Source organism: Triticum dicoccoides, chromosome 3B (assembly GCF_002162155.2).
Source record: "Triticum dicoccoides isolate Atlit2015 ecotype Zavitan chromosome 3B, WEW_v2.0, whole genome shotgun sequence".
Lineage (NCBI taxonomy): Eukaryota > Viridiplantae > Streptophyta > Magnoliopsida > Poales > Poaceae > Triticum > Triticum dicoccoides.
In genome coordinates, this window is record NC_041385.1 from 540,524,018 (window position 1) to 540,550,983 (window position 26,966).

General features: G+C 48.7%; 1 protein-coding gene across 1 annotated transcript; it reads right to left on the reverse strand.

Moving 5' to 3' along the window:
* Positions 1-9,322: 9,322 nt before the first annotated feature.
* On the reverse strand, positions 9,323-10,633 carry LOC119276969 (probable serine acetyltransferase 1). The gene has a single exon (XM_037558150.1). It carries the CDS (start codon positions 10,561-10,563, stop codon positions 9,652-9,654), a length of 912 nt encoding a protein of 303 aa, XP_037414047.1. The 5' UTR covers positions 10,564-10,633; the 3' UTR covers positions 9,323-9,651.
* Between the last annotated feature and the right edge of the window lie 16,333 nt (positions 10,634-26,966).

Here is a 26,966-nt window from a genome sequence, read left to right on the forward strand (position 1 = left end):
AAATAAAAAAATTCCTACGGTTTCACCAAGATCAATCTATGAGTTCATCTAGCAACGAGAGAGAGGAGTGCATCTACATACCCTTGTAGATCGAGCGGAAGCGTTCAAGAGAACGGGGTTGAGGGAGTCGTACTCATCGTGATCCAAATCACCGGAGATCCTAGCGCTGAACGGACGGCACCTCCGCGTTCAACACACGTACGGTCAGCGAGACGTCTCCTCCTTCTTGATCCAGCAAGGGGAAAGGAGAGGTTGATGAAGATCCAGCAGCACGACGGCGTGGTGGTGGATGCAGCAGGGATCCCCGCAGGGCTTCGCCAAGCGTCTGCGGGAGGGAGAGGTGTAGCAAGGGGGAAGGGAGGCGCCAAGTGCAAGGGTGCGGCTGCCCTCCCTCCCCCCTTCTATATATAGGGTCCTCGGGGGGGCGCCGACACTAGGAGGTGGGATCTCCTAGGGGGGGGGGGCGGCCAAGGGGGGTGCCTTGCCCTCCAAGGCAAGTGGAGGCGCGCCCTCCCCTAGGGTTCCCAACCCTAGGCATAGGGGGGGCCAGGGGGCGCACCAGCCCACCAGAGGCTGGTTCCCCTCCCACTTCAGCCCATGGGGCCCTCCGGGATAGGTGGCCCCACCCGGTGGACCCCCGGGACCCTTGGTACAATACCGGTGACCCCCGAAACTTTCCCGATGGCCGAAACTCGACTTCCCATATATAATTATTTACCTCCGAACCATTCCGGAACTCCTCGTGACGTCCGGGATCTCATCCGGGACTCCGAACAACTTTCGGTTTGCTGCATACTAATATCTCTACAACCCTAGCGTCACCGAACCTTAAGTGTGTAGACCCTACGGGTTCGGGAGACACGTAGACATGACCGAGATGGCTCTCCGGCCAATAACCAACAGCGGGATCTGGATACCCATGTTGGCTCCCACATGCTCCTCGATGATCTCATCGGATGAACCACGATGTCGAGGATTCAAGCAACCCCGTATACAATTCCCTTTGTCAATCGGTATGTTACTTGCCCGAGATTCGATCATCGGTATCCCAATACCTCGTTCAATCTCGTTACCAGCAAGTCACTTTACTCATACCGTAATGCATGATCCCGTGACCAGACACTTGGTTACTTTGAGCTCATTATGATTATGCATTACCGAGTGGGCCTAGAGATACCTCTCCGTCATACGGAGTGACAAATCCCAGTCTCGATTCGTGTCAACCCAACAGACACTTTCGGAGATACCCATAGTATACCTTTATAGTCACCCAGTTATGTTGTGACGTTTGGTACACCCAAAGCACTCCTACGGTGTCCGGGAGTTACACGATCTCATGGTCTAAGGAAAAGATACTTGACATTGGAAAAGCTCTAGCAAACGAACTACACGATCTTGTGCTATGGTTAGGATTGGGTCTTGTCCATCACATCATTCTCCTAATGATGTGATCTCGTTATCAATGACATCCAATGTCCATAGTCAGGAAACCATGACTATCTGTTGATCAACGAGCTAGTCAACTAGAGGCTCACTAGGGACATGTTGTGGTCTATGTATTCACACGTGTATTACGATTTCCGGATAATACAATTATAGCATGAATAAAAGACAATTATCATGAACAAGGAAATATAATAATAATCCTTTTATTATTGCCTCTAGGGCATATTTCTAACAAATTGAACTATACAGAGAAAGTGATCTTCTTTTGCACTTCATGTATGCTTATGTTCTTCATCCGTAATCCAGTGGTGTGGTGAACCTACCCACTACAGCACAATGTCATATTCTGCAATGTCTTAACTATGAACAATGTCATATCATTCTACTATTATTTAAACTGTCTCTTTATTTGCCAATCTGAAATGGGATAAATTGATAGCACACTAACCATTGATACTTATGAGTTCTTGATCTGTAATCCAGTGGTGTCGTGAAGCTGCCAACTCCTTCACAATGTCATTTCCTGCCATGTCTTGACCTGAACAATACCATATTGTGTTAATGCAATTTTAAACTGTGTCACTTTATTCGTTAGTAAGAAATGTGATGAATTGTCAGCACTGATACTTTTATGTGCAAAACATGTCATCTGTCTGCTTGTTTATCTTTCAGAGTGAGGAAGATATAAGTGTTGATCAAGCGCAGTCTCATCATCTTGCTCAGCTGCTTGCGCTGCAGCTCCCCAGCAGGGCTAACCTTTCTTGAACTCTATTGAAGTGTTGTCGGTTTTGTATATTATTTTGTCGGCGTGTTTATTTGCATTGGTGGCGATCTTTGATGCCCAGTGTATGTAATCTGCTGTCTGCTTGTGCTTTACTATCATAGTGGCGAACTTTGATGCCGGGTGGATGTAATATGATGTAATTTCTTTATTGTATAGTCTAGGTTTTTTCTTATTCACGATGCTGCAGTTATTTTACTGTATATATATCATGTCTTCACAGTAAACCGGCCAAACCGTAAAATTACGGTACATAATCGGGCCGTCATGCAATCACGATGTATGATCTGCATCATGGGCCCCGTCATCTTGGTCCGTTAAAAGGCCAAAAGTAAACTGGCCCACTAGTAGATTCGGGCCTTTAATAGGCCGAGTAACCCCCGACCCTCTTTTCGCAAGAAAACTCAATGGGCTTTTAGGAGGCTGAGAAGTAGGTTGGGCCTGAAACGTGCCGAATAGCTCACGGGCCGGTAATAGCCTGAAATGGACCCCGACCCATGATTGTGCGAATCAAATCACGGGCTTTTAACATGCCAAAATTGTCTCGGTCCTTATTTGGCCCAATCAGATATCGGCTGCGAGCAGGCCGGATGCAAACCGAGCCGTAGTTAGGCCCAACTATATAACGGGCTTTTAACAAGCCGAAATTAATATAGGGCCGAACTGTTAAACGAGCCCTTAATAGGCCGAAACAAATATCAGGCCGAATTACTAAATGGGCCTTTAGCAAGTGGGCCCAAAAGCATAGCATCCAGTTGACGGGCTGAATCTGATATGGGCCATAATTTAGCCCAAAGCCTATTAAAGGGCCAGACCTGATCTGGGCCGTAATTTTGCCAAGAACATGGTAGGCTTTTAACGGGCCGGATCTCATATGGGCCATTATTAGGCCTGGAACGTGACAGGCCATTAATGGACCGAATCAAATATGGGCCGACATTTGGCCCAAAACATGGCAGCCAGTTAATGGGTTGGCCTACTGGGGTCCTCAAAATCTTGTGGGCCTATAGCTGGGCCGGCCCATTAATATCGGTGAAATCTCGTGGGCTTTTAGCTGGGCTGGCCCGTTATGATCCGCAAGAATCTTCTGGGCCTTTACCTGGGCCGGCCCATTATGGCACACAAAAACTTGTGGGCCTTTACCTGGGCTGGCCCATTATGGCCCGCAAAATCTTGTGGGCCTTTAGCTGGGCCAGCCCATTATGGTCTGCAAAATCTTGTGGGCCTTTAGCTGGGCCGTCCCATTATGGTCCACAAAATCTTGTGGGCCTTTAGTTGGGCCGGCCCATTTAAACTTGATGGGCCAGTCCACGTGTCAACATATCAATGGCGCGTCTCGCCCATTGGATGAGTGACACATGTGCCAACGCGGACCTGACACGTGTCTCCTCCAGCCAATGATGATTTTACACATGGAAAATCCCCATTGGTCGGGGCTGTTAACGAGTTATCGGATTCAAAACCCAACCCAATAGCTTAACGGCGTTCTGTTATGGTGGATGCCACGTGTCGGTCACCCTTGACGAAAGCACTTCTGTGACGCGCGATTTATCATCATGGAAGTGGACACTTCCGTGATGATAATTTTGATAATGTCATGGAACACTTCTACGACAGCACATGTATGACTATCTTGATTCTGTCATAAAATCGTCATGGATGTACATGCATGACAAAAAACCCGACCCACTGTGACAAACACGTATCAACACGGAAGTGTATTTTTTCTAGTGAAAATATGTGATATGATATGGCCATCATCATCTTGTGCCTTTGATCTCCATCTTCAATGCATCGTCATGATCTCCATCTTCAATGCATTGTCATGATCTCCATCGTCACCGGCATGACACCATGATCTCTATCATCTTGATCTATATCAATGTGTCGTCACATGGTCGTCTCGCCAACTATTACTCTTGCAACTACTGCTATCGCATAGCGATAAAGTAAAGCAATTATTTGGCGCTTGCATCTTATGAAATAAAGAGACAACCATAAGGCTTCTGCCAGTTGCCGATAACTTCAACAAAACATGACCATCTCATACAACAACTTATATCTCATCACGTCTTAACCATATCACATCACAACATGCCCTGCAAAAACAAGTTAGACGTCCTCTACTTTGTTTTTGCAAGTTTTACGTGGCTGCTACGGGCTAAGCAAGAACCGTTCTTACCTACACATCAAAACCACAACGACATTTCGTCAAGTTAGTGATGTTTTAACCTTCACAAGGACCGGGCGTAGCCACACTCGGTTCAACTAAAGTTGGAGAAACAGACACCCACCAGCCACCTGTGTGCAAAGCACGTTGGTAGAACATTTCTCGCGTAAGCGTACGCGTAATGTCGGTCCGGGCCGCTTCATCCAACAATACCGTCGAACCAAAGTATGACATGCTGGTAAGCAGTATGGCTTGTATTGCCCACAACTCACTTGTGTTCTATTCGTGCATATAACATCTACGCATAAACCTGGCTCGGATGCCACTGTTGGGGAACGTAGTAATTTCAAAAAAATTCCTATGCACATACAAGATCATGGTGATGCATAGAAACGAGCTGGGAGAGTGAGTCCACGGACCCTCGTAGACCGAAAGCGGAAGAGTTAGCACAACACGGTTGATGTAGTCGTACGTCTTCACGATCCGACCAATCCATGTACCGAACGTACGGCCCCTCCGAGTTCAGCACATGTTCAGCTCGATAACGTCCCGCGAACTCCGATCTAGCGGAGCTTCACGGGAGAGTTCTGTCAGCACGACGACATGATGACGGTGATCATGTTGCTACCGACGCAGGGCTTCTCCTAAGCACCGCTATGATATGACCAAGGTGGAATATGGTGGAGGGGGGCACCGCACACGGCTAGGAGAGATCAACAGATCAACTTGTGTCTAGAGGTGCCCCCTGCCACCGTATATGAAGGAGCCAGGGGGAGGCGGCCGGCCAGGAGGAGGGCGCGCCAAGGGGGAGTCCTACTCCCACCGGGAGTAGGACTCCTCCTTTCCTTGTAGGAGTAGGAGAAGGGAAGGAAGGGAGAGAGGAGGAGAAGGAAAAAAGGGGGGGCGCCCCCCCTCCTTGTCCAATTCGGACTAGAGGGGGAGGGGGCGCGGCTGCCCTGGCCACCCCTCCCCTTCTCCCACTAAGGCCCATTAGGCCCAATATACTCCCCGGCGAATTCCCGTAACTCTTTGGTACTCCGATAAATACCCGAATCACTCGGAACTTTTCTGATGTCCGAATATAGTCGTCCAATATATTGATTTTTACGTCTCGACCATTTCAAGACTCCTCGTCATGTGCCTGATCTCATCCAGAACTCCGAACTACCTTCGGTATATCAAAACACATAACTCATAATATAAATCGTCACCGAACGTTAAGCATGCGGACCCTACGGGTTCGAGAACTATGTAGACATGACCGAGACATGTCTCCGGTCAATAAACAATAGCGGAACCTGGATGCTCATATTGGCTCCTACATATTCTACGAAGATCTTTATTGGTCAAAGCGCATAACAACATACGTTGTTCCCTTTGTCATAGGTATGTTACTTGCCCGAGATTTGATCATGGGTATCTCAATACCTAGTTCAATCTCGTTACCGGCAAGTCTCTTTACTCGTTTCGTAATGCATCATCCCGCAACTAAATCATTAGTCACATTGCTTGCAAGGCTTATAGTGATGTGCATTACCGAGAGGGCCCAGAGATACCTCTCCGACAATCGGAGTGACAAATCCTAATATCGAAATACGCCAACTAAACAAGTACCTTCGGAGACACCTGTAGAGCACCTTTATAATCACCCAGTTACGTTGTGACGTTTGGTAGCACACAAAGTGTTCCTCCGGTAAACAAGAGTTGCATAATATCATAGTCATAGGAACATGTATAAGTCATGAAGAAAGCAATAGCAACATACTAAACGATCAAGTGCTAAGCTAACGGAATGGGTCAAGTCAATCACATCATTCTCTAATGATGTGATGTCGTTAATCAAATGACAACTCATGTCTATGGCTAGGAAACTTAACCATCTTTGATTCAACGAGCTAGTCAAGTAGAGGCATACTAGTGACACTTTGTTTGTCTATGTATTCACACATGTACTAAGTTTCCGGTTAATACAATTCTAGCATGAATAATAAACATTTATCATGAAATAAGGAAATAAATAATAACTTTATTATTGCCTCTAGGGCATATTTCCTTCAATTGGTGTTTGAGAAGAGGAGTAGTACACACGCGCTTCTCCTCTGACTCCTTCCTCGCTACGCGGCGCCACGCGTCACACGCACATCGTGTTACGTGAATGAGAGGATGCTTGGATACGTTTTAGTCCCATGACTAAAAGTAGTGGGACTAAAACTTGCTAGCCTCACCCATGCTTGGATCCAAATACTAAAGAGACTAAAATCAAGTTAATGAGCATTTATTATCCTCCAAACCCTTTAATCCAGAACTCGCCTGTGTTAAATGAGAGAAGTTAAATGAGAAGAGAGAGGACTAACCCACATTTTAGTATGGGTACCCCTGACTAAATTTTTTTAGTCTCAAGACTAGTTTTAACCCCTCTTTAGTCAGGGGTGCTTGGAACTTTAGCCTTCTAAAGAGACTATTTTTATTCAGACTAAAATAAGTCCCTTGGATCCAAGCACCCTTTGAGCCGAGCCGAGCTCAGCTGTATGTCATGTGTGTACTTTATTTTTACCGTTCAAGAAGGATAATTAATTGTTATTTAATTATGAGCCATTTACAAACGTGTTATAATTAGAGACGTCGGATTGTTGGCTGTTGCCGACTCGCATGGGCCTAGCCTCAGGTCTCCCTACTCGACGGCATATATATTGGAGGCGGTGGTAACCCTAGCCCTCACCTGATCATATCACATATGTTATGCCTCCTTCATCACAACCCACCGTCATTTCTCTTGTTGTTGTGCTGCTTCTGGCGATCCCATCACGTTGACCACGCGCACGACTGTACAAGGGAGCAGGCCTCCGGAACCTTGTTTTTTGTGATCCTACACTGTGAGAAGGGTGTTAGGTTTTTGCAAGCGTCTCGGCACGACTGCTTGCCTCTAATTATCTTCGAACACTACTTCGACTACGTCCTCGACCTACCCATCTACGCCATGGGTGACAACTCCAATGCCACAAAGAAGAAGGCCGCAAGGACACCACTACGCTTTGACCTGGATGACTGGAAGGTATGATCAGTTCATCCCCGTTTTACTGGCTTATGTGTTTGCAGTACTTAGCATGTTCATAGATATGCCAATTCTATGTTAGTACGCTCTCTGGCATGTTTAAGCATATTAGTATGAGATTAATACTGCTGCTGTTATGGTCATGATTTATCTAGATTAATAATCAGAAAATTGGTAATTTCTATTAGCTGCTACTAATAGAAAGTTTTCATTCCCCAAAGCGGAGGGCCATTACCTGACGGAGTAAAGCTCCAAATGAAACCACATCCAAAGGATGCTGTGTTAACCTAGAGAAATGTTGTTTTTCTTGATGCTCAGGCGACCAAAAGATATACTAGTAGATTTGTACTAGTTCTTTTTAAGAAAACGGTGGCCTTCTAGAGATAAATCTCTAGGTTAACACGAGGTCCACCAATAATGTGAGCACAATTCCTTTTCCATTTTTGTGGGAAAATGTGAGCACAAGTCGATCTCAAAGAATATCATGTCGTCCTCAACCAATTGCTTTGGCACAATCCGATGGTGCCCGTGCGATCGAATTGTTAAAGTCATGCAAATACAATCACAGCTCCGCCGAAAGTAACATGTCTGCGGGTAAGCTTCAAGGGGTGCAATTGCAGCAACTCAAGAGAATACTGCAACGCATGCAGGAAATTCATTGCCACTATCAATGGTCATTATTCTCTGTTTTTAGAAAACATTTCATGTCACCATCGGCCAACGCCAATATCATCAACACTGTCCATCTTATCGGAATACTGAAGCTGAGGTTGATGAGAGCCAGGCAACTTGGCGCCTGTCGATCATCTCATCAAGTATTTTACAGCGTTTTTTCATGTTAATTCACCTTGCGGCGTTACTTGCTGTTACAGAAACAGTTTTAAATCTCATGAAGCTATACTAGGTGTTACAGAAAGAGTTTTAAACGGAAGGTGCTTGCTTCTCCCAGGAAATAGAGTCACCGAGCTGTGGGTCTTATGATGCATAATATTTGAAAGACAAAAAGAATAGGAAATGCATAGGGGATCGGACGTCAGGACACGTTAAATCCTAAGAAAAGATATTTTTTTCTTCATGAAGGACCTGTTCGGCTATCCACCCGCTGCGCGGAACTACAGGATTTGTGGAGCACCTATTTTCTACTCCCTCCGTCCTATAATATAAGAATGTTTTTGACACTAGTGTCAAAAACGTTCTTATATTATGGGACAGAGGGAGTAGCTCCACTATTTTAGCCTGCAGCTCTGCGAGCCGAGTCTGGAGCGAAGTGACTCCGAACAGGCCCGCAGTTAGACTAAATAGAAATTCATACAAGTCTACGGAAAAAAATTCCATGGATTTTTCCATACACAGATCTTACAAACCGATACAGGACGCATACAGAACCTAGCACTTCGTGTGAACACGCAAGGATTCCCGTACCAATCAGGCAATCACCCACAGGACTAACTAAAACCATGTGCTTTTTTATTAGCAATTAGTAAAACAATGTGCTGCTATAGTGTTTACAACCTACTAGCTGCTAGTTTTCATGAAGTATATGACATGCGTGATCTGTTTTATTTCGTAGATGCTCTATGGAGACTTTGGTGTTTCCAAAGAAAACGACACATCTGAAAGGGTATGGTTAGGACTCATTTAGATGTGACGTAACTATGCCACATCTAAGCATGACACTTATACAACATTAGAAAAAAAAATAAGAAAATATTTTGTACAAATCTTGAATTACCTTATTATGTGATGAACTATTTAGATGTGACATCTTTAAATAATATTTAGATATGAATTAGTCATTCTGCATCTGAAAATATATTCAGAGAGATAGGCAGGTACAGAAGCTCCCCCCTTCTCTTTGGAATTCGGGAATTGAAGAAAGAAGTTTCAGCACATTTGTCCGGACACGAGCAATTTAATTTGTTCCAAGTACCAACAGCAACTATGTCCTCAAAACTATCTATGCGAGTATTACAAAACCTCAAGGATGCCAATCTGAATAATGACCATTGCATCTCGCAAAATTACAGGTATAGGGTGCTTTCAGTTCAGTACATTTGTCGGGGTTGAGCATGGCAATGTACGGTATGGTTCACTTCTCCTCACCGGAGGCAGATCTTATAGTAAGAACAACTTTGAGACCAGCACCAGTTCAGTATTATAGGTTACAGAGGAGGACAGTGGCATCTTGCTCTGCTCAATGTCTCAAATGGTGTAGTCTGACCACTGCTGTATGAAGGAGGTATGGTCCATGGACTCCCCAGGCATGTCGTCGCCCTTCTTCCCGCCGATCAGCCTTGCGGGGTTCCCCACCGCGGTGCTCCTCGGCGGCACATCGATGAGCACCACCGACCCGGCACCGATCTTGGCCCCGGCGCCAATCAGCACGTTGCCCAGGATCGTCGCCCCGGCGCCAATCAGAACACCGTCCCCGATCTTGGGGTGCCGGTCGCCCACCGCCTTGCCGGTCCCGCCCAGCGTGACGTGGTGGAGGATTGAGACGTTGTCGCCGACGACGGCGGTCTCGCCTATGACGACCCCGGTGGCGTGGTCCAGGAGGATGCCCTTGCCGATGGCGGCGGCCGGGTGGATGTCGACGGCGAAGACCTCGGCGACCCGGGACTGGAGCGCGAGCGCGAGGGCGCGGCGGTTCTGCGCCCAGAGGACGTGCGCGACGCGGTGGGCCTGGACGGCGAGGAAGCCCTTGTAGTTGAGGAGGCAGTGGGAGAAGCCGGCGCAGGCGGGATCCCGTGAGCGCACGGCGAGGAGGTCGGCGACGGCGGCGGCGCGGATGGTGGGGTGCGCGGCGAGGGAGCCGACGAAGAGGTCGTAGAGGAGCGTGGAGAGGAGGGTGGAGGAGCAGAGCTTGTTGGCGAGGTGGAAGGAGAGGGAGCGCTCGAGCGACGGGTGAGAGAGCACGGTGGCGTAGAGGAAGGAGGCGAGCGCCGGCTCGGCGTCGGCGTCGCGGCGCGCCTCGGCCTTGATCTGGGACCAGACCCAGGACTCGTCGTTGTCGGACTCCGGGGGCGGGTAGGAAGGCACGACGGCGGGGTGGAGGGCCGGCAGGCTGTGGCGGCGCTGCTGGGGATCGGCGCGGAGGGGCTGACCCGCCGTCATCGTCGTCGTCGTCGTCGCGTCGATGGCGTCTGGGCAGTTGGCTTGTGAGGGCGGTGACTATTGGGTGCCGTCGGCGGAACGGATGTATAGGCGCGGGGGGAGTACAGCCACGTCCAGCGTGTGGTGGACCAGCCAGTCGGCAGCCAATGGAATGGAAACTTATCTCCGACCGGGCCCAACCTAAGGTGGTACACACGACACGGAGAGCACGAGCCCGAGTTGCCGAGAGCAAGCGAAGGCGACACGACTGGTGTGGGTGGCGTACACACGGTGGCGCTGACTTCTCCGCAAATAAAAAATGAGTGTTACGCGTCGGACGGCTTATCTTTTGAAAAAAGATCGGTCGGGTCATGAGATCCGGCTGTGTAATCTATAATCTATGATGCTCACCGTGCGATTATATCTGCATTTCTATTCTCTGTTTTTCTCACTACAACAGAAACTTATTGCAATCGTAAAATGACTCATGTTGTAGAGGCATCCTCGTGTGAGATACAGCTTGTATTCCTCGAGTAGGGGATCAATTCGCCATGGAATGTAGTTAAGTGGGTCCGTCCATAGGTGACAGTTTGCGTATCTGTGAGGGTGGAGGTGGATCTCTCGATTACTTAGCAACGATTCACTCACAGGTTCGATTTGGTAGCGAATACAACGAAGATTACAAGAATGGAGTAGCTAGGGTTCGTCGCGGGGGAGGAAGGGAAAGGGGATAAGAGTCGTGTCGCCGTTGCCGTGATCCACTGGATACCCTCGCTCGATCCTGATCGCTCCATAAGTAGTTGCGTGCCTGGGCTTCAGTTTACCCAGGTCGGCCCAACTACTCTTGGGTTGGGCTGCCTGGCCCGGTTCGTGCGCGGAGTCGTGGCGACGCGTTGATCCTTGCTGGCCTGCGGGCCGGTCATGACAGGGCTGCTGACATCCCCCCTTCTTGAGTCGAGGCTTGCCCCCAAGCCTCAGCCAGCGGAAAGCGCTCCTTGAGGCTCGCCTTGTCCTCCCAAGTGTCGCCCAGGGTATTGGAATTGGACCAGCGTATGTGAACTTGCTCTCGCATCTTGCCCTTCTCCTGTTTCCAACGCGTCTGGAGGACTGCCACAGGAACTGCTAGCTCGTCAGTGCAATGAGGAAGGTGAGTTTCGACAGGCATACCCGAGTTCAGCACGCGCCGCAGCAACGAGACATGGAAGACTGGGTGAATCGTAGCTTGCGGAGGCAGTTGAAGCTTGTACGCGACGTCGTTGATCTTGGCAATGATCGGGAAGGGGCCGTAGTATTTGTATGCCAACTTGTGGTTGGCTCTCGGCGCGACAGAAGTTTGGATGTATGGCTGTAGCTTTAGGTACACTTCATCACCCACTTCAAACGTCCGGAATGATCTTTTCTTATCTGCTTGATTCTTCATCAGTTGTCTTACCCTGTTCAGATGTTGCTGTAGCAATTCCTGGACTGTGTCTCGTTCCTCTATCCAAGCTTCGAGGGCTGGCACTGAGCATGTATTGTCTGCTGTGATCCCCCAATGTCTCGGTTCGTACCCGAACATTGCCTTGAAGGGTGTCATACCTATAGCTGAGTGGTGAGAGTTGTTGTACCAGAACTGAGCTAACGGGATCCAGAAACTCCACCTTCTCGGGCATGCTTGGGTGAAACAGCGCAGGAAAGTTTCGACGCATTGGTTGACACGCTCCGTCTGACCGTCAGTTTGGGGGTGATTGGCTGTGCTCAGTCTGAGTTGGGTGCCCGCTGCCTTGAATAATTCCTGCCAGAAGTGACTTGTGAACACATGATCTCGATCCGATACGATTGCTCCCGGTAGGCCATGCACCCGATAAACTTGCTGAATGAAGAGTTGGGCGACTGACGCTGCAGTGTAAGGGTGCGCCAACGGTAAGAAGTAGCTAAACTTGGTCCTCTTGTCGACAATCACCAACAAGCAGTTGAACCGGCTTGATTGAGGAAGGACGCCCACGAAATCCATGGTAACTATGTCCCATGGTTTGGAAGGAATTGGCAGAGGCAACAGGAGGCCAGGTGACGCCGCTCTGTCCGGTTTGGCCTGCTAACACACTGAACAGCATTGCACATAATGTTTGATCTGAATCTTCATCTTAGGCCAAGCGAAAAGGCGGCGAATGCGCCTGTATGTTACTGGAAACCCTGAGTGGCCACCTAGTGGGCTGTCATGGAACGCTTGGATGATCCGTTGCTGTATTTGTGTGCCCCCTCCGAGCCAAATTCGTCCTCTGAACCTAATGATGCCTTGCTGAAGAGAGAATCGTCCTTTGGCATCTTCACGGATTGCTAGTTGTTCCAGTAGTTTCAGCGCATGCGAGTTGTTGTTATAACTGTTGACGACATCCTCCAGCCAACTGGGTTGGCACGATGTGACCATGAGCAGAGTTTCTGCTGGGTTTGCACGTGAGAGGGCATCGGCACCGTTGTTTTCTGTACCCTTCTTGTACTTAATACAATACCTGAGGCCCAGCAGTTTGGTGAAAGCCTTGTGCTGCCACGGTGTGTTGAGATGTTGTTCTTCTAGATGCGTGAGGCTCTTTTGGTCTGTGAAGATGACAAACTCCGAGTGTTGCAGATATGGACGCCACTGTTCCACGGCAACTATAATTGCCAGGTATTCCTTCTCGTATGTCGACAGTCCCTGATAGTGTGGGCTCAGAGCCTTGCTCATGAACGCTATGGGATGCCCCTATTGCTGCAGAATTGCGCCTATGCCACGGTCGCATGCATCTGTCTCAACTGTGAATGGGTGATCAAAGTTAGGCAGGGCCAGAACCGGAGCTGTGACAAGTTGTTGTTTGAGAACTTGAAAAGCAGTTTCTGTGATTGATGTCCAAAGGAAGGGGACGCTCTTCTTCAGCAGGTTAAACAGTGGCCGCGCAATCACTCCAAAATTGCGCACGAAACGACGGTAGTAGCCCGCAAGTCCCAAGAAACTCCTGACTTCCTTGACATTCTAAGGGGAGGTCCAATTTGCTACTGCAGCTATCTTGGTGGGATCTGTTGACACACCTTGCGCGCTGATGACATGGCCCAGGTATGCAATTTTGCTCTGACCGAAAGCACACTTGCTGAGCTTAACTTTCCAGTGATCTTTGCACAAAAGTTCCAACACTTGTCGCACGTGACACTTGTGTTCCCCCAAAGTGGCGCTAAAGATCAAGATGTCGTCGAAGAAGCAGATTACACAGACGCGCATCACCGGTTTGAGAGTCGTGGTTAGCCCTTCAATGAACGTGGGAGGAGCTCCTGCGAGCCCAAAGGACAAAACCTTGAACTCAAAATGGCCCTGGTGTGTTGAGAAAGCCGTTTTGTGCTCGTCACCTGGGGCTAGTCTGATCTGGTGATACCCCGCACGCAAATCTAGCTTGGAGAACCATGCTGCTCCATGAAGCTCATCGAGGAGTTCTTCAATTACCAGCACTGGAAACTTGCCGACCACTGTGATCGCATTCAACTGCCTGTAATCAATGTAGAGACGCCAGGTGCCATCCTTCTTCTTAACCAGGATAACCGGAGATGAAAAGGAACTGTTACTATGCTGAATCACTCCTGATTTCAACAATGCTTCGACTTGAGCTTCAATCTCAGTTTTCTGTTCACGTTTGTATCGATACTGCCTGACATTAACTGGCCGCGCTCCTGGAATGAGCAGAATATGATGGTCACACGCCCTCCTTGGTGGGAGTCCCTTTGGTTCTTCAAATACGTCCGGAAATTGATCCAATATTTTCTGAATGCAATCGGGTGTCTGTTCCAAGGTTTCAGGCTGAGGTGCTACCACACAAAGATGTATGATATGTGAGACAGACCCCTTGCTGCACAGGTTTTGCAGCTGCAAGCTGTTGATGGATTGGCAACTGGTCGATGCTGCATTGTGCCCCACGAGACGTAACGGGCCTGCTGGTGTTGGTATTTCAATGAAACGGGCGCGCCAATCAACTTGCATTGGGCTATGCTCTTCCAACCAGTCCATGCCCAGAATGACATCGTATGTGCCCAGGGCCAACACCTTCAAATCCGTATAGAACTCATGCCCCTGTGCATACCACGCGCATTGTGTGGCTACCTCCTTGCAGAACAATTCACCCCATCCGCAACTCTGACGCGACTGGGTTTGGAGAGAGGTTGAATCCCTGAGAGCTGCCTTACGAGATGCTCATTGACAAAAGAATTAGAACTGCCGGAATCTACCAGCATGAGGACCTCGTGCCCCTACAGCCACGCTCTGAGCTGAAAGGCTTTAGCTGAAACCCCTCCTGTAACGGCCGAAACTGAGATTGCCATGGCTGTGTCTTGTTCTGTTTCAACAGGAGTTAGTTGTGTGTCCACGACACTGTCGAGGGCGATAATGTCTAGTAGCTCTTCGACGACGTGTAGCTGGACTGTAGTGGGGCACACATGGTCGTGCCCCCACCTCTCGCCGCACTTGAAACACAGACCCCGAGCGCGTTGGTAGTCTCGGAGTGTCTTGAGCTTGGAGGTGTCCGCGCGGGCCGCGTCCATGCCGCGGCGATCGACCGCTGGCGCTGGAGGCACGGTGCACGACGGTGGAGGAGGCAGCGGCAGTGGTGAACCGCCCCGGTGGGTCATCTCTGGTGGGCATGGAAGACTGCCAAACACGCCCTCAGCCACCTCTTCCTAAAGCAGAGCGAGCGCACACACCGTATCTAGGTCCGGTGGGCGCTGCATGAGCACCATCGCCCGGATATCCTTCCTCAATCCCTCGACAAATCGCGTTAAGAAATAGAAAGGATGGATAGTGACAGAATATGATGCCAAGTGATTAATGATTAATTCGAACTGCTCGATGTAATGTGCTACTGAAGAAGTTTTACGAACAGTATAAAACTGCCTGATCAGCGTCTGATGCCGATCATGCCCGAAACGAGTGCAAAGCAAAGATGTAAATGCTTCCCAGTCGAAAAATCTGCTAGCCTCTTCTGTATGGACTGCAGCCACACAGCGGCTGACCCTGAGAAATTCAGAGCCACCATGGGTACCCAAAAAGACGGTAAGATGCCAAACATGTTGAAGTACTTCTCGCACATCATTTTCCACAGGTTCGGGTTGTCCCCTGTGAACTGTGGAAACGCGATGGATGGATGGGACTGCCCCAGCCCTGACAATAGCTGACTAGCGTGTGCAAACGGCGACAAGGGTGCTAGTGATGCTGTCACAGAGGAGGACATACCTGATGCCGGGGGTGGCGGCGGCGTCAGGTAGGACGCCGCCACGTTCCCCCGTGGAAGATTGAAGACGCCGTGGCTGATGGGCCCTTGCAGATTGCTACCCGCGCCGCCACCGGGCCCTGTGAGGACTCCGGTCGTTGCAAAAGGGCTTTGCTTCGGTATCGCCACTGGAGGCTCGTCGCTCGGCTTGCTGCACGGCGGCTGCGCCATCTGGAGCGCCACCACCGCGTCCCCCAGATCTGAGACGCGTTTCTCCAGATCGGGGCGCTAGTTGACCAGATCGTCGATCTTAGCCGTGGACGCCTGGATCTTTGCTATTGCTTTGTTCTGGGCCTTGAGAGTGTTGTCAAGCCGGTCGAGGAAGCCTTCGATGGCCGGATCCATGGCGAGCAACTGGGTTCGAGCTTGCCGCAACCCTCTGGCCTCGATTAGCTGCGCCAGAATGGAGCGAGATGGGGAAAAAGGGGCTGGTCTCTGATACCAGATGTGAGGGTGGAGGTGGATCTCTCGATTACTTAGCAACGATTCACTCACAGGTTTGATTTGGTAGCGAATACAAGGAAGGTTACAAGAATGGAGTAGCTAGGGTTCGTCGCGGGGGAGGAAGGGAAAGGGGATAAGAGCCGTGCCGCCGTTGCCATGATCCACTGGATACCCTCGCTCGATCCTGATCGCTCCATAAGTAGTTGCGTGCCTGGGCTTCAGTTTACCTAGGTCGGCCCAACTACTCTTGGGTTGGGCTGCCTGGCCCGGTTCATGCGCGGAGCCGTGGCGACGCTTTGATCCTTGCTGGCCTGCGGGCCTGTCATGACAGGGCTGCTGACAGTATCGCTCCGTAGATCACGAAGGCGATTAGGGTTAGGGTGCTTCTGCACCCGCGTCACCGTGGCTCGATCGGATCGCAGCCTCCGGTGATCTCCAACCAGAGCGTGATCAACCAAAATCTCCCGTGCCTCGTCGTAAACCCATCCACACCAAAGCCTTCCGCGATTTCCTGGGGATCGCGGTCGTAATACACCTTGAAACCCTAGGCAGCGTAGTGGGGGTCGTTGGCGGGTGGAAGAAGAATGGAGGGGATAGCAGGGATGATGCGTAGCCTCAAACTGTCGGAAGAGGAGAAGAAGGGCGTGAAGATCCGAATGGCAAGTAGAGGAAAGGGGAAGGCAAATGATCTCCAAGCGGTAGGGAGGGTGGTGTCCGAGAAACCAGCCCAGGCAGAAGCGATCTGTCTCTCCCTTGGACGGATCTGGTGTCCAATCAAGGGGATTGATTGCAAAGAAGCCGGGGATAATCGATTTGTGTTCACGTTCAAGCAGGAGTCAGGAAAGAGGAAAGCGTTGGAGGATGGACCCTGGATGTTCGACAAGGACCTGGTTGTGGTGGAGGATTTTGACCCAGGTAAAAGGATTGAGGACTATGACTTTAATGATATCCCGATTTGGGTGAGAGTATTTAATTTGCCACTGGGTATGATGAATGAGGAGTCCGCAGAAGAAATCGAAGGCATTGTTGGGCAGTTTGTGGAGGTAGATGCGGGAGTGGACGGGAGTGCTGTCGGGAAGTTTATGAGGGTGAAAGTTAGAATGAACATTGATAGACCCATAATGAGGGGGTTTAAGCTTGATGATGAAGATGAACATGGGGTAACTAGGAGGAAGAAGAAGATGAGTATTGATGGTAGGGAGGAAGAAGAGGAGGAGGGTTTGTGGTGTCGATTTGAATACGAATTCCTCCCTGATTTTTGTTATACATGTGGAATCATTGGTCATGTAGCGAAAGATTGCTCCATCAAGCTGAAACAAGGGGATGCGGCACAGTTTGGGCCATGGCTAAGAGCGGATATCAGTATGAGAAGATCGGCGTCTGAGGAGGACCGAAACTAGAGAAGAAGAGGGTACGGAGGGGGAGTAAGCCGGCAATATGGGTACAGTCGCTCGGGTGGGAAATCTGGCAGTGGTAGCGACAACTTATCATGGAGGAAGGAAGGAGTGGGAGGGAGTGCTGGTAAGGATGGCAAGGGAGGAGAAGTAGGGGGAGAGGAGGAGGTCACCAGTCCACCAAAGCTGACAAATAGTACGGTTGCGAGAGGCGGCCACCCTAAGAAGTTGAATATGGACGCGCATGATGGACGTGAGAAGAGTAAGGAAGCAAAGGAAGGGGAAAATGATAAGGCCGTGGTACTCCGTGAATAGTTGGGGCCTGAACGTGTGGATGAACCTACCACGGTGGTGATTGCTGCAGCGAAGGGAGCAAATACTACACAAGTGTAGGACCAAGTTACTGGTGACAAAGGGGGGAAGTGGGAGGCAAGGAAAAGTGATGTAAACCAAAAAGGGGGGAAGTTTCATCGGAGGCATAGAAAGGAGGACAAAGAGGGGGACACCGGAGTTGAGCAGGAAAAAGTACTAGGCTAGAAGAGAGATCACATGGTGGTAGGCGAAGAGGAGGAGGAGGCAGGACAGGGAGGAAAAAGGGGAGGATCATGGAGGGGGAGTTGGAGGTGTTTAAGACGGTAGAGGAGGGAGGAAGTAAGAAACCTAAAGATTCATCGGCCGGGCTGCTTGAGCAGTCCCGTCGGTCACAATGAAAATAATAAGTTGGAACTGCCGGGGACTCAGGAACGGCCCGACAATTCGGTCTCTCCTTGAGCTAGGGAGAGTGGAGGATCCCGATGTTCTGTTCTTAGCTGAAACACAGTTGACAGAGAAGGAATTGGACAGGTTCCGCTGGTTGTTAGGGCTCACTAACATGACGGCGTGGAACCCAGTAGGGAGGAGTAGAGGAGTAGCGATGTTCTGGAGAAGGGGGCTTGATATATCACTCAGATCCTTTGGGCGGAGGCACATCGATGTGGATGTGAAGGAGGAAAACGGGTCGGTATGGCGACTAACAGGTGTCTATGGAGATTCTGCAATGGAGAGGAAGAAGGAAACTTGGAGAACTCTCAGGCTACTAAAATAGCAGCATCAATAGGACCGCCCTTGGTTATGCCTAGGAGACTTCAACGAGATTCTTTCGGGGGTTGAGAAGGTGGGTGGAGCTGAGTGCTCACAAGGGATGATGGATGGGTTCAGAGACACTCTAAGCTTCTGTGACTCGAGTGATTTGGGTTTCGAAGGAGATATTTTTACCTGGCGGAATCATAGCAAGGAGTTGAGCTCTTATATTTGTGAAAGGCTGGATAGGGCGACTGCTAATGAGAGATGGCGTGAAAAGTTTCCGGAGTTTGCTGTAGTCAATGGTATGCCAAGACACTCTGATCATCGGCCTATTATTGCTTGTACGGAGGGGGTGGACAGAAGTTGGAAAGGAGGGGATCGTGGATTCCGTTTTGAAGCACGTTGGCTCCAAGAAGAAGGTTGTGAGGAGGTGATCCGGGAGGCATGGGAGAAAAGTTGGGCTTATAGGGAAGGAGGAGTGGCTCATGCTCTAAGGGAGATAGCAGGGAAAATGAGGGTATGGGACAAAGAAGTAGTGGGAGCAGTGGAGGGTAGACTGAGAAAGGCTAAAGCGGATTTGGAGGTTTCATGGCAGCCCCGGTGTCTCAAGAGAAGATAGAAGAGGAAGCAAGACTTCGGTGTATACTGGATGAGTTGGAGAAAAAGAAGAACACAATGTGGAAGCAACGAGCACACGTATGGTGGCTGTTGGAAGGTGATAGAAACACTCGGTTCTTCCACCTAATGGCGTCAGCAAGGAAGAAGGCCAATAGAATCAAGGAGCTCAGAAGGGAGGACGGGACGGTAGTGAAGGAGGAAGATTTAACTAACTATGTCTGCTCATATTTTCAGGATCTCTTCACATATTCTGCGGGTGACCGTGTCGATGAACTACTGGCCCATGTCCAACCTCGAGTCACTAATGCCATGTTGGGTGTTCTCGAGGCAGAGTTTACACGTGAAGAGGTGAAGGCTGCACTAGACCATATTGGAGATCTCAAAGCGCCGGGACCGGACGGTATGCCGTCCATAGTCTTCAAACATCACTGGCATTTCATGGGAGACTATGTTGTTGAGGAGGTGCTGGCTGTGCTCAATGGTGGGGATATTCCGGAAGGTTGGAATGATACGTTGGTGACTCTCATACCGAAGGTCAAAAACCCAAGTAGGATTAAAGATCTACGACCAATTAGCCTATGCAATGTCCTCTACAAGCTGGTGTCCAAGGTGTTGGCCAATCGGTTGAAAGTAATACTTACAGATATAATCTCTAAGAATCAAAGTGCCTTTGTCCTCGGAAGGTTGATCACGGATAACGTTCTGATTGCATATGAAGTCTCACACTGCCTGATAAATAAGAGAAGTGGGAAGGAGGGTTATGCTGCCATTAAAGCGGACATGAGCAAGGCGTATGATAGAGTAGAATGGAATTTCCTCGAGGCGATGTTGCTCAAACTAGGTTTTTGGAGGAGGTGGGTGGATCTTGTCATGAAATGTGTTACCACCGTGAGATATGAGATCAAGGTAAACAGGGTTCTGACAGACCAATTCAGCCCATCTCGTGGATTGAGACAAGGCGATCCACTCTCGCCCTACCTATTTGTGATTTGTGCTGAAGGTTTGTCCGCACTTCTAAATGCAGCAGATGAGCAAGGGAAGATAAGTGGAGTCCGAATCTGTCACAATGCACCGAGTGTATCACATTTGTTCTTCGTGGATGATTCAATGATCATAATCAAGGCCAAGCAGGAGGAGGCCGCAGCTCTTCATGACATTTTGATGCTGTACGAAAATTGCTCGGGCAGTGCATTAACACTGAGAAATCTGCAGTTATGTTCTCTCCCAACACGGAAGCGCAAGCAAAATAGCAGGTCAAGGGGGAGACTCGAATAGGAAGCGAAGAATGGAATGGCCGATATCTTGGTCTGCCTGTCCATGTGGGGCGATCCCGAAAGCGCACATTTGCTTATTTGAAACGGAATGTGTGTGGTCGTTTTCATGGTTGGAAGGAGAGGCTCCTTGCGAAAAGTGGGAAGGAAACACTCGTAAAGTCAGTTGCGCAAGCCATCCCGGCCTTCGCGATGTCCTGCCTTGATCTTACAAAAATGTTTTGCAAAGAACTCAATACATTGAGAGGGAATTTTTGGTGGAGCCACCAAGATAAAGAAAACAAAATGCACTGGTTAAGCTGGGAAACATTGACAAAGCCGAAAGCAATGGGAGGTTTGGGTTTTCGGGACATGCATAGCTTCAATATAGCCATGTTATCGCGACAAGGCTGGCGATTACTCCAAAATCTGGATAGTATGTGTGCAAGAATCCTAAAATCCCGCTACTTTCCTCATAGCAATGTCCTTGAGGCTGCACCGAGGGATGGTATATCTTATTCCTGGAGAAGCATACTCACGGGACTAGAGCTTGTTAAGGAGGGGATCATTTGGAGGATAGGAGATGGCTCAACAATGAATATCTAGTCCGATCCTTGGATCCCAAGAGCGTGGTCTCGACGGGTCATCACTCCGTGGGGACAAAACATTCTCACTCGTGTTAGTGATCTGATCGACCCAGAGTCTGGTTCTTGGGATGAGCAACTTGTCCGGGAGTCTTTTTGGCCGGATGATGCACGGTATATTCTGCAAATCCCGCTACGGGAGGGGGTAGACGATTTTGCGGCCTGACATTTTGACAGTAAAGGAAATCATTCAGTCAAGAACGCATATAAGCTGCATGTCCATCTAGAGCAGCAGCACCGTCACGGGACTCCTGGAAGCAGCGGAGGGGTAGAAGGCAATCTGGACCGCTGTGAAGATCAGTCTTGGAAGAGAATTTGGAAGTTGCCCGCCCCACGTAAGATCCAAATGTTCACCTGGCATATTAAGCACGAGTCCCTTGCTTTACGTACAAACCCGGCGAAGAGAGGAGTGCAGGTAGAATCTAAAAAGTGCCTCTTCTGTGGTCTTGCTGATGAAGATGGAGCGCACCTCTTTATCAAATGTAAATCAGTGAAGGTTGCATGGAGAGCCATGAGTTTGTAGGGAATAAGAGTAGAGCTTGAGAAAATAACGTCCGTGCATGCAATGCGGGATTTTTTATGGGGGCTAACTGAAAAACTTCAAGTGCAAATTCTCACTCTCTGGTGGCATTGGTGGAATAACAGGAACAAAATAAGAGAGGGAGAGAAGGCTGTTGAGGCGACGGAGCTGACCAGACGGGTGCTTTCCAATACACAGGAGTATATGCAGCTATTCAGCGGAAAAGTGGCAAAAAATGTGACCTGCAGATGGGCACCACCAGCGCCTGATATGGTGAAGATCAATGTTGACGGGGCTTATACCCCGGGCGAGTCTTTCATCTCCTGGGGCGTTGTGATCTGGGATGGTGCTGGGGAGGCGATGCTCGCCCGAGCAGGCCGGCGGGAGCATGTTGCCAATCCATTTGCTGCAGAGGTTGTGGCCATGGCTGAGGCAGTTAACATGGCGACTGAGGTCGGGGCTCTCCGGGTTATTTTCGAAACGGACTCCCAACTTCTGCATGAGGCTTTGGACTTAACCAGAGTGGATTCTTCACCATTTGCGGCCATCATAGAGGACACGAAGCTTCAGCTGAAGATGTGGTTCTCTAAACAGTCTATCTCCGTTTGTAGTCGTAGTGCAAATACTGTAGCACATGAACTTGCAAAGATCGGTTGATCTTGTAGTCCAAATGATAGTATCGGTTGGGACCTTGCTGTACCACCTGCTGTGGCTGTTTGTGTTTCGGGCGATTTGCCCGTACACCGTTAAGTAAAAGCTTTGCTTTGCCTTCAAAAAAAAAATCGCCATGGAATGGCCATACAAGCTCACGCACACACGCACGCGGTCCTGGCTGAAGCCATCAAATCCTTTCCAGATCCACACGCAACACACGCCAAATGGTTATATGCCAACGTACACCCTTAACGGGCCCAGTTCGGGCTTGCAAGCCACTAGGGAAGATGTCGGACGCGAGTGGGCCGTGCAATCAGCCCACGAGTCGAATTATCATCTTCGCGCGGTCCTCGTTGCTCTGCTCTGACACTGCACTCGCTGACATTCCCCCCTTCTTGAGAGCCGGCTTGACCCCAAGCCGGAGCCCGTGGAAACAACTGACGAAGTGAATCTTTGTCTTCCCAGGTAGCTGAAGACACATCTCCACCACTCCACTGGACCAGAACTTGCGCCACCGATCGGTTGTCCGAACGGCGAATACGCTCCTGCAGTACCTTAACAGGGAACTGGAGATGAGCATCAACAGAAGGGAGCGAGTTGAGTACCTCGTGGTGTGGCTGCACACAACATTTCAATTGTGAAACATGGAAAACTAGATGAATACAGCTAGCTCCTGGTAACTGCAGGCGATAAGCCACTTCACCAATCTTCTCCAGGATAAGAAATGTGCCAAAGTACTTGAAGGCGAGCTTGTGATTAGCTCTGTGCGTGACTGACGACTGCACGGATGGTTGAAGTTTGAGAAATACCCGATCACCAATAGTAAATGTTCTTTCAGTGCGTTTCTTGTCAGCCTGGTGCTTCATTCTTTGTTGAACACGCAATAGATGCTAGCGCACTGACTGCTGAACAACTGCCCGAGCATCCAACTACTGCTACAAATTAATGGGATCAACTGAATCTGAAGCAGAAATTGTCGTGGAATTGTCACGGCAGATGTCCTAGTGAAAGGACTTAGTCGTGGAGCCATCACAACTAGGAAGCTTGAAGGGGTTAATTGTCACGCCCAATATGCGACCCTATCCAAAAGGAACTCGAAGGTCCCACCAAGGATAGACCCGCATATTGAAACACTTTTGCAAGGTGGATATCATTACATCAACATTACATAATAGATGGGGATACATACAAGAGGCATACAATGCCACACGAATACAACATCATATCATACATGAGAACAACATCCGACTACAGATGAAACACAAACAGAAGCTCAAACGACATCCACCCTGCTAGCCCAGGCTGCCGACCTAGAACCTATCCCCTGATCGAAGAAGCAGAAGAAGATCTCAACGCAAACAAGCATCGTTCTTGCGTCATGATCATCGCATAACCTGTACCTGCAACTATTGTTGTAGGAATCTGTGAGCCACGAGGACTCAGCAATCCCATTACCATGGGTATCAAGACTAGCAAAGCTTAATGGGAAAGGAATGGGTAAAGTGGTGAGGCTGCAGCAACGACTAAGCATATATGGTGGCTAACATACGCAAATAAGAGCGAGAAGAGAGCAAAAGGAACGGTCGTGAAGCTAGCAATGATCAAGAAGTGATCCTGAACTCCTACTTACGTCAAACATAACCCAGAAACCATGTTCACTTCCCAGACTCCGCCGAGAAGAGACCATCACGACTACAAACGCGGTTGATGTGTTTTAATTCGGATCTGGTGTCAAGTTATCTACAACCGGACATTAACAAATTCCCATTTGCCTATAACCGCAGGCATGGCTTTCGAAAGATTATACCCTGCAGGGGTGTCCCAACTTAGCCCATGATAAGCTCTCGCAATCAACGAAGGATATACCTTCTCCCAGGAAGACTCGATCAGACTCGGAATCCCGGTTTACAAGACATTTCGACAATGGTAAAACAAGACGAGCAAAGCCGCCCGATGCGCCGACAATCTCGATAGGAGCTGCACATATCTCGTTCTCAGGGCAACACGGATGAGACAACCTATGAGTAAAACCAGACCTCGAGTTTCCCCGAGGGGGCCCTGCAGTCTACTCGGTTCGGAGCAACACTTAGACAAGCACTGGCCCGGGGGGGGGGCTAAAATAAAGATGACCCTCGAGAGAGCGACTCCCAAGGGAAAAGGTAGGTGGTGGTGAGGCAAATGGTAAAACCAATGTTGGGCCTTGCTGGAGCAGTTTTATTCAAAGCGAACTATCAAGGGGGTCCCATAAATCACCCAACCGCGTAAGGAACACAAAATCCGGGAACATAACACCGGTATGATGGAAACTAGGGCGGCAAGAGTGGAACAAAACACCAGGCATAAGGCCGAGTCTTCCACCCTTTACCAAGTATATAGATGCATTAATAATAATATAAGAGATATTGTGATATCCCAACCAAAATCCTGTCCACCATGGAGCAATCTTCAACTTCACCTGCAACTAGCAACGCTATAAGAGGGACTGAGCAAAGCAGTAACATAGCCAAACATTGGTTTGCATAGGAAGGGTGTCAAAGGTTAGAGGTTCATGGCAATTTGGGAGGCTTGATAAACAGGTGATAGGTAGCACAGCAAAGCGATAGAACGAAGCAACTAGCATAGCAATGATAGTATTGAGATCCAGGGTAGCGGTCATCTTGCCTGAAATCCCGCAAGGAAGAAGAACGAGTCCATGAAGAAGACGAACGGATGAAGCCGAACCAAGCGTAGACGAAAGAATCCTCACGATCGCAATGAAACAGGAACTATCAAAAAGAAGCACACAACATGGTAAACACACCACACATGAACAAGGCATGATGCACAACAAGCATGATGCATGACAAGGCTACATGAAGCTACTCATGGCAAGAGATGATGCAAACAAGAACAACACATCAAGGCAAGTTTAAATGAGGCCGGGAACAACATTATAACAAATCCGGTAAGTCCTCATATGCAAATTTCGAAATTGGTCCATATCTGAATAAACCTTATGTTCAAGTTTTTAAACAGCAAGTTAAAATGCACAAGGATGATCTACACGAGATTCTAGTCAAGTTACATATAAAGTTCATTTAGTTCGGAGCTACGGCCTAGAAGATATGAGCAAAACAAGTTAAACATGGCATTGATGCAAAATGCATACAAACATCAAGCAAACACCTCAAAACAAGGATACAACATGATAATATGAAACTACATGCAAAATCAAGCAAGTTTCATATAGAGCACACTCAAAACGGAGCAACGGTTCAACACACACACATGAAACAAGTTATAGCAACAATCTGTCCAAAACAGCAACTAGGCATCTTGCAAGCATCGAAACAACATGCTACAGGATCTCAACAAGAAAACAAAAGGCATGGGCATGATGTACAGGTAAATCATAAGAAAACATGAACACTGAGCTATCTCCAGAAATCACTAGAACATGCTCAAACACACATGGCAAGATTGCAAATAATAACAGTTCAGACTTTGCAGAAAATAACATCAGATTGCAATGTTTAGAGCTATCAAACAACATGTTACAGGAACTTATCATGGCAAACAAAGGCATGAAATGAACCTACTAATTGCATAGAACAAAAGTCCCTTACTCAGCATGAGCCAAAAAGGATCAGAAAATATGATGGCACCCACGTAAACATAGCAAGTTATATTACAGATTCAAACATGGCAGGAACAACGATACGAAGGCATGTAGATGAGCTTGTACAACTCACTACAAAGCAAAACATGGCATGGCAAGGCAACCAACAGTAAGAAGGCATGTTTATGAAGCTAAGCATGGCAAGAGCAAGGTCATAGCATGCAAGGATCAACTACAACAACCTTGGCAAAATTGAATAACATGTAAACAATCTGCCAGGAAACATTTTGTAGCAAACGTAGAGCACGAAAATGACATGCTAGACTACTCCATAATTTCAAACAGAGGCATGAATGGATAGAGCATAACCATATGTTCAAAACACCCTTACTGAAGTATCTCAAAATATGCATGGATCTCTCTGTAGCATCAAGTTTACATGGCATCAAAATAACAACAGAAGAGGGACTAAAATCAGCAACATCATGAAGCCTAGTTTGCATGCTTGTGCTAGTCACCACATTGATCACAAAAATACATGGTAAGCACCTCTGTAAAGATGGTATGGCATAGTTCAAAACACATGTAGACATCAACCTCATAGGATGCACACATCAAACATGGCAAAAATGACAAATGAGCATGTTATAACAGTTTCAGCAGATCAACAGCAACATGCACTCTTGCAACGATGATTCGGGCATCAAGATGGACTCAAATGAACATGATGCAATGGTATGAAATGAAGTACTCGTTGAGGCGAACAATTTGACATATTACACACACGAAACAGAGCTACGGATGCAGAGATATGACATGATGAATAAGGCATGATTATAACAAAATATTCGGGACAGGCAAAATCAGGGAAGGGGAAAAAGTCAACGTCGTTCAAGATCGGGGCACGGACTTCGAAGCTCGTCGGAGATGGGCTGCGCGGTGGTTGGAGAAGAAGAGAGAGGCACTGCGAGGGGGGGGG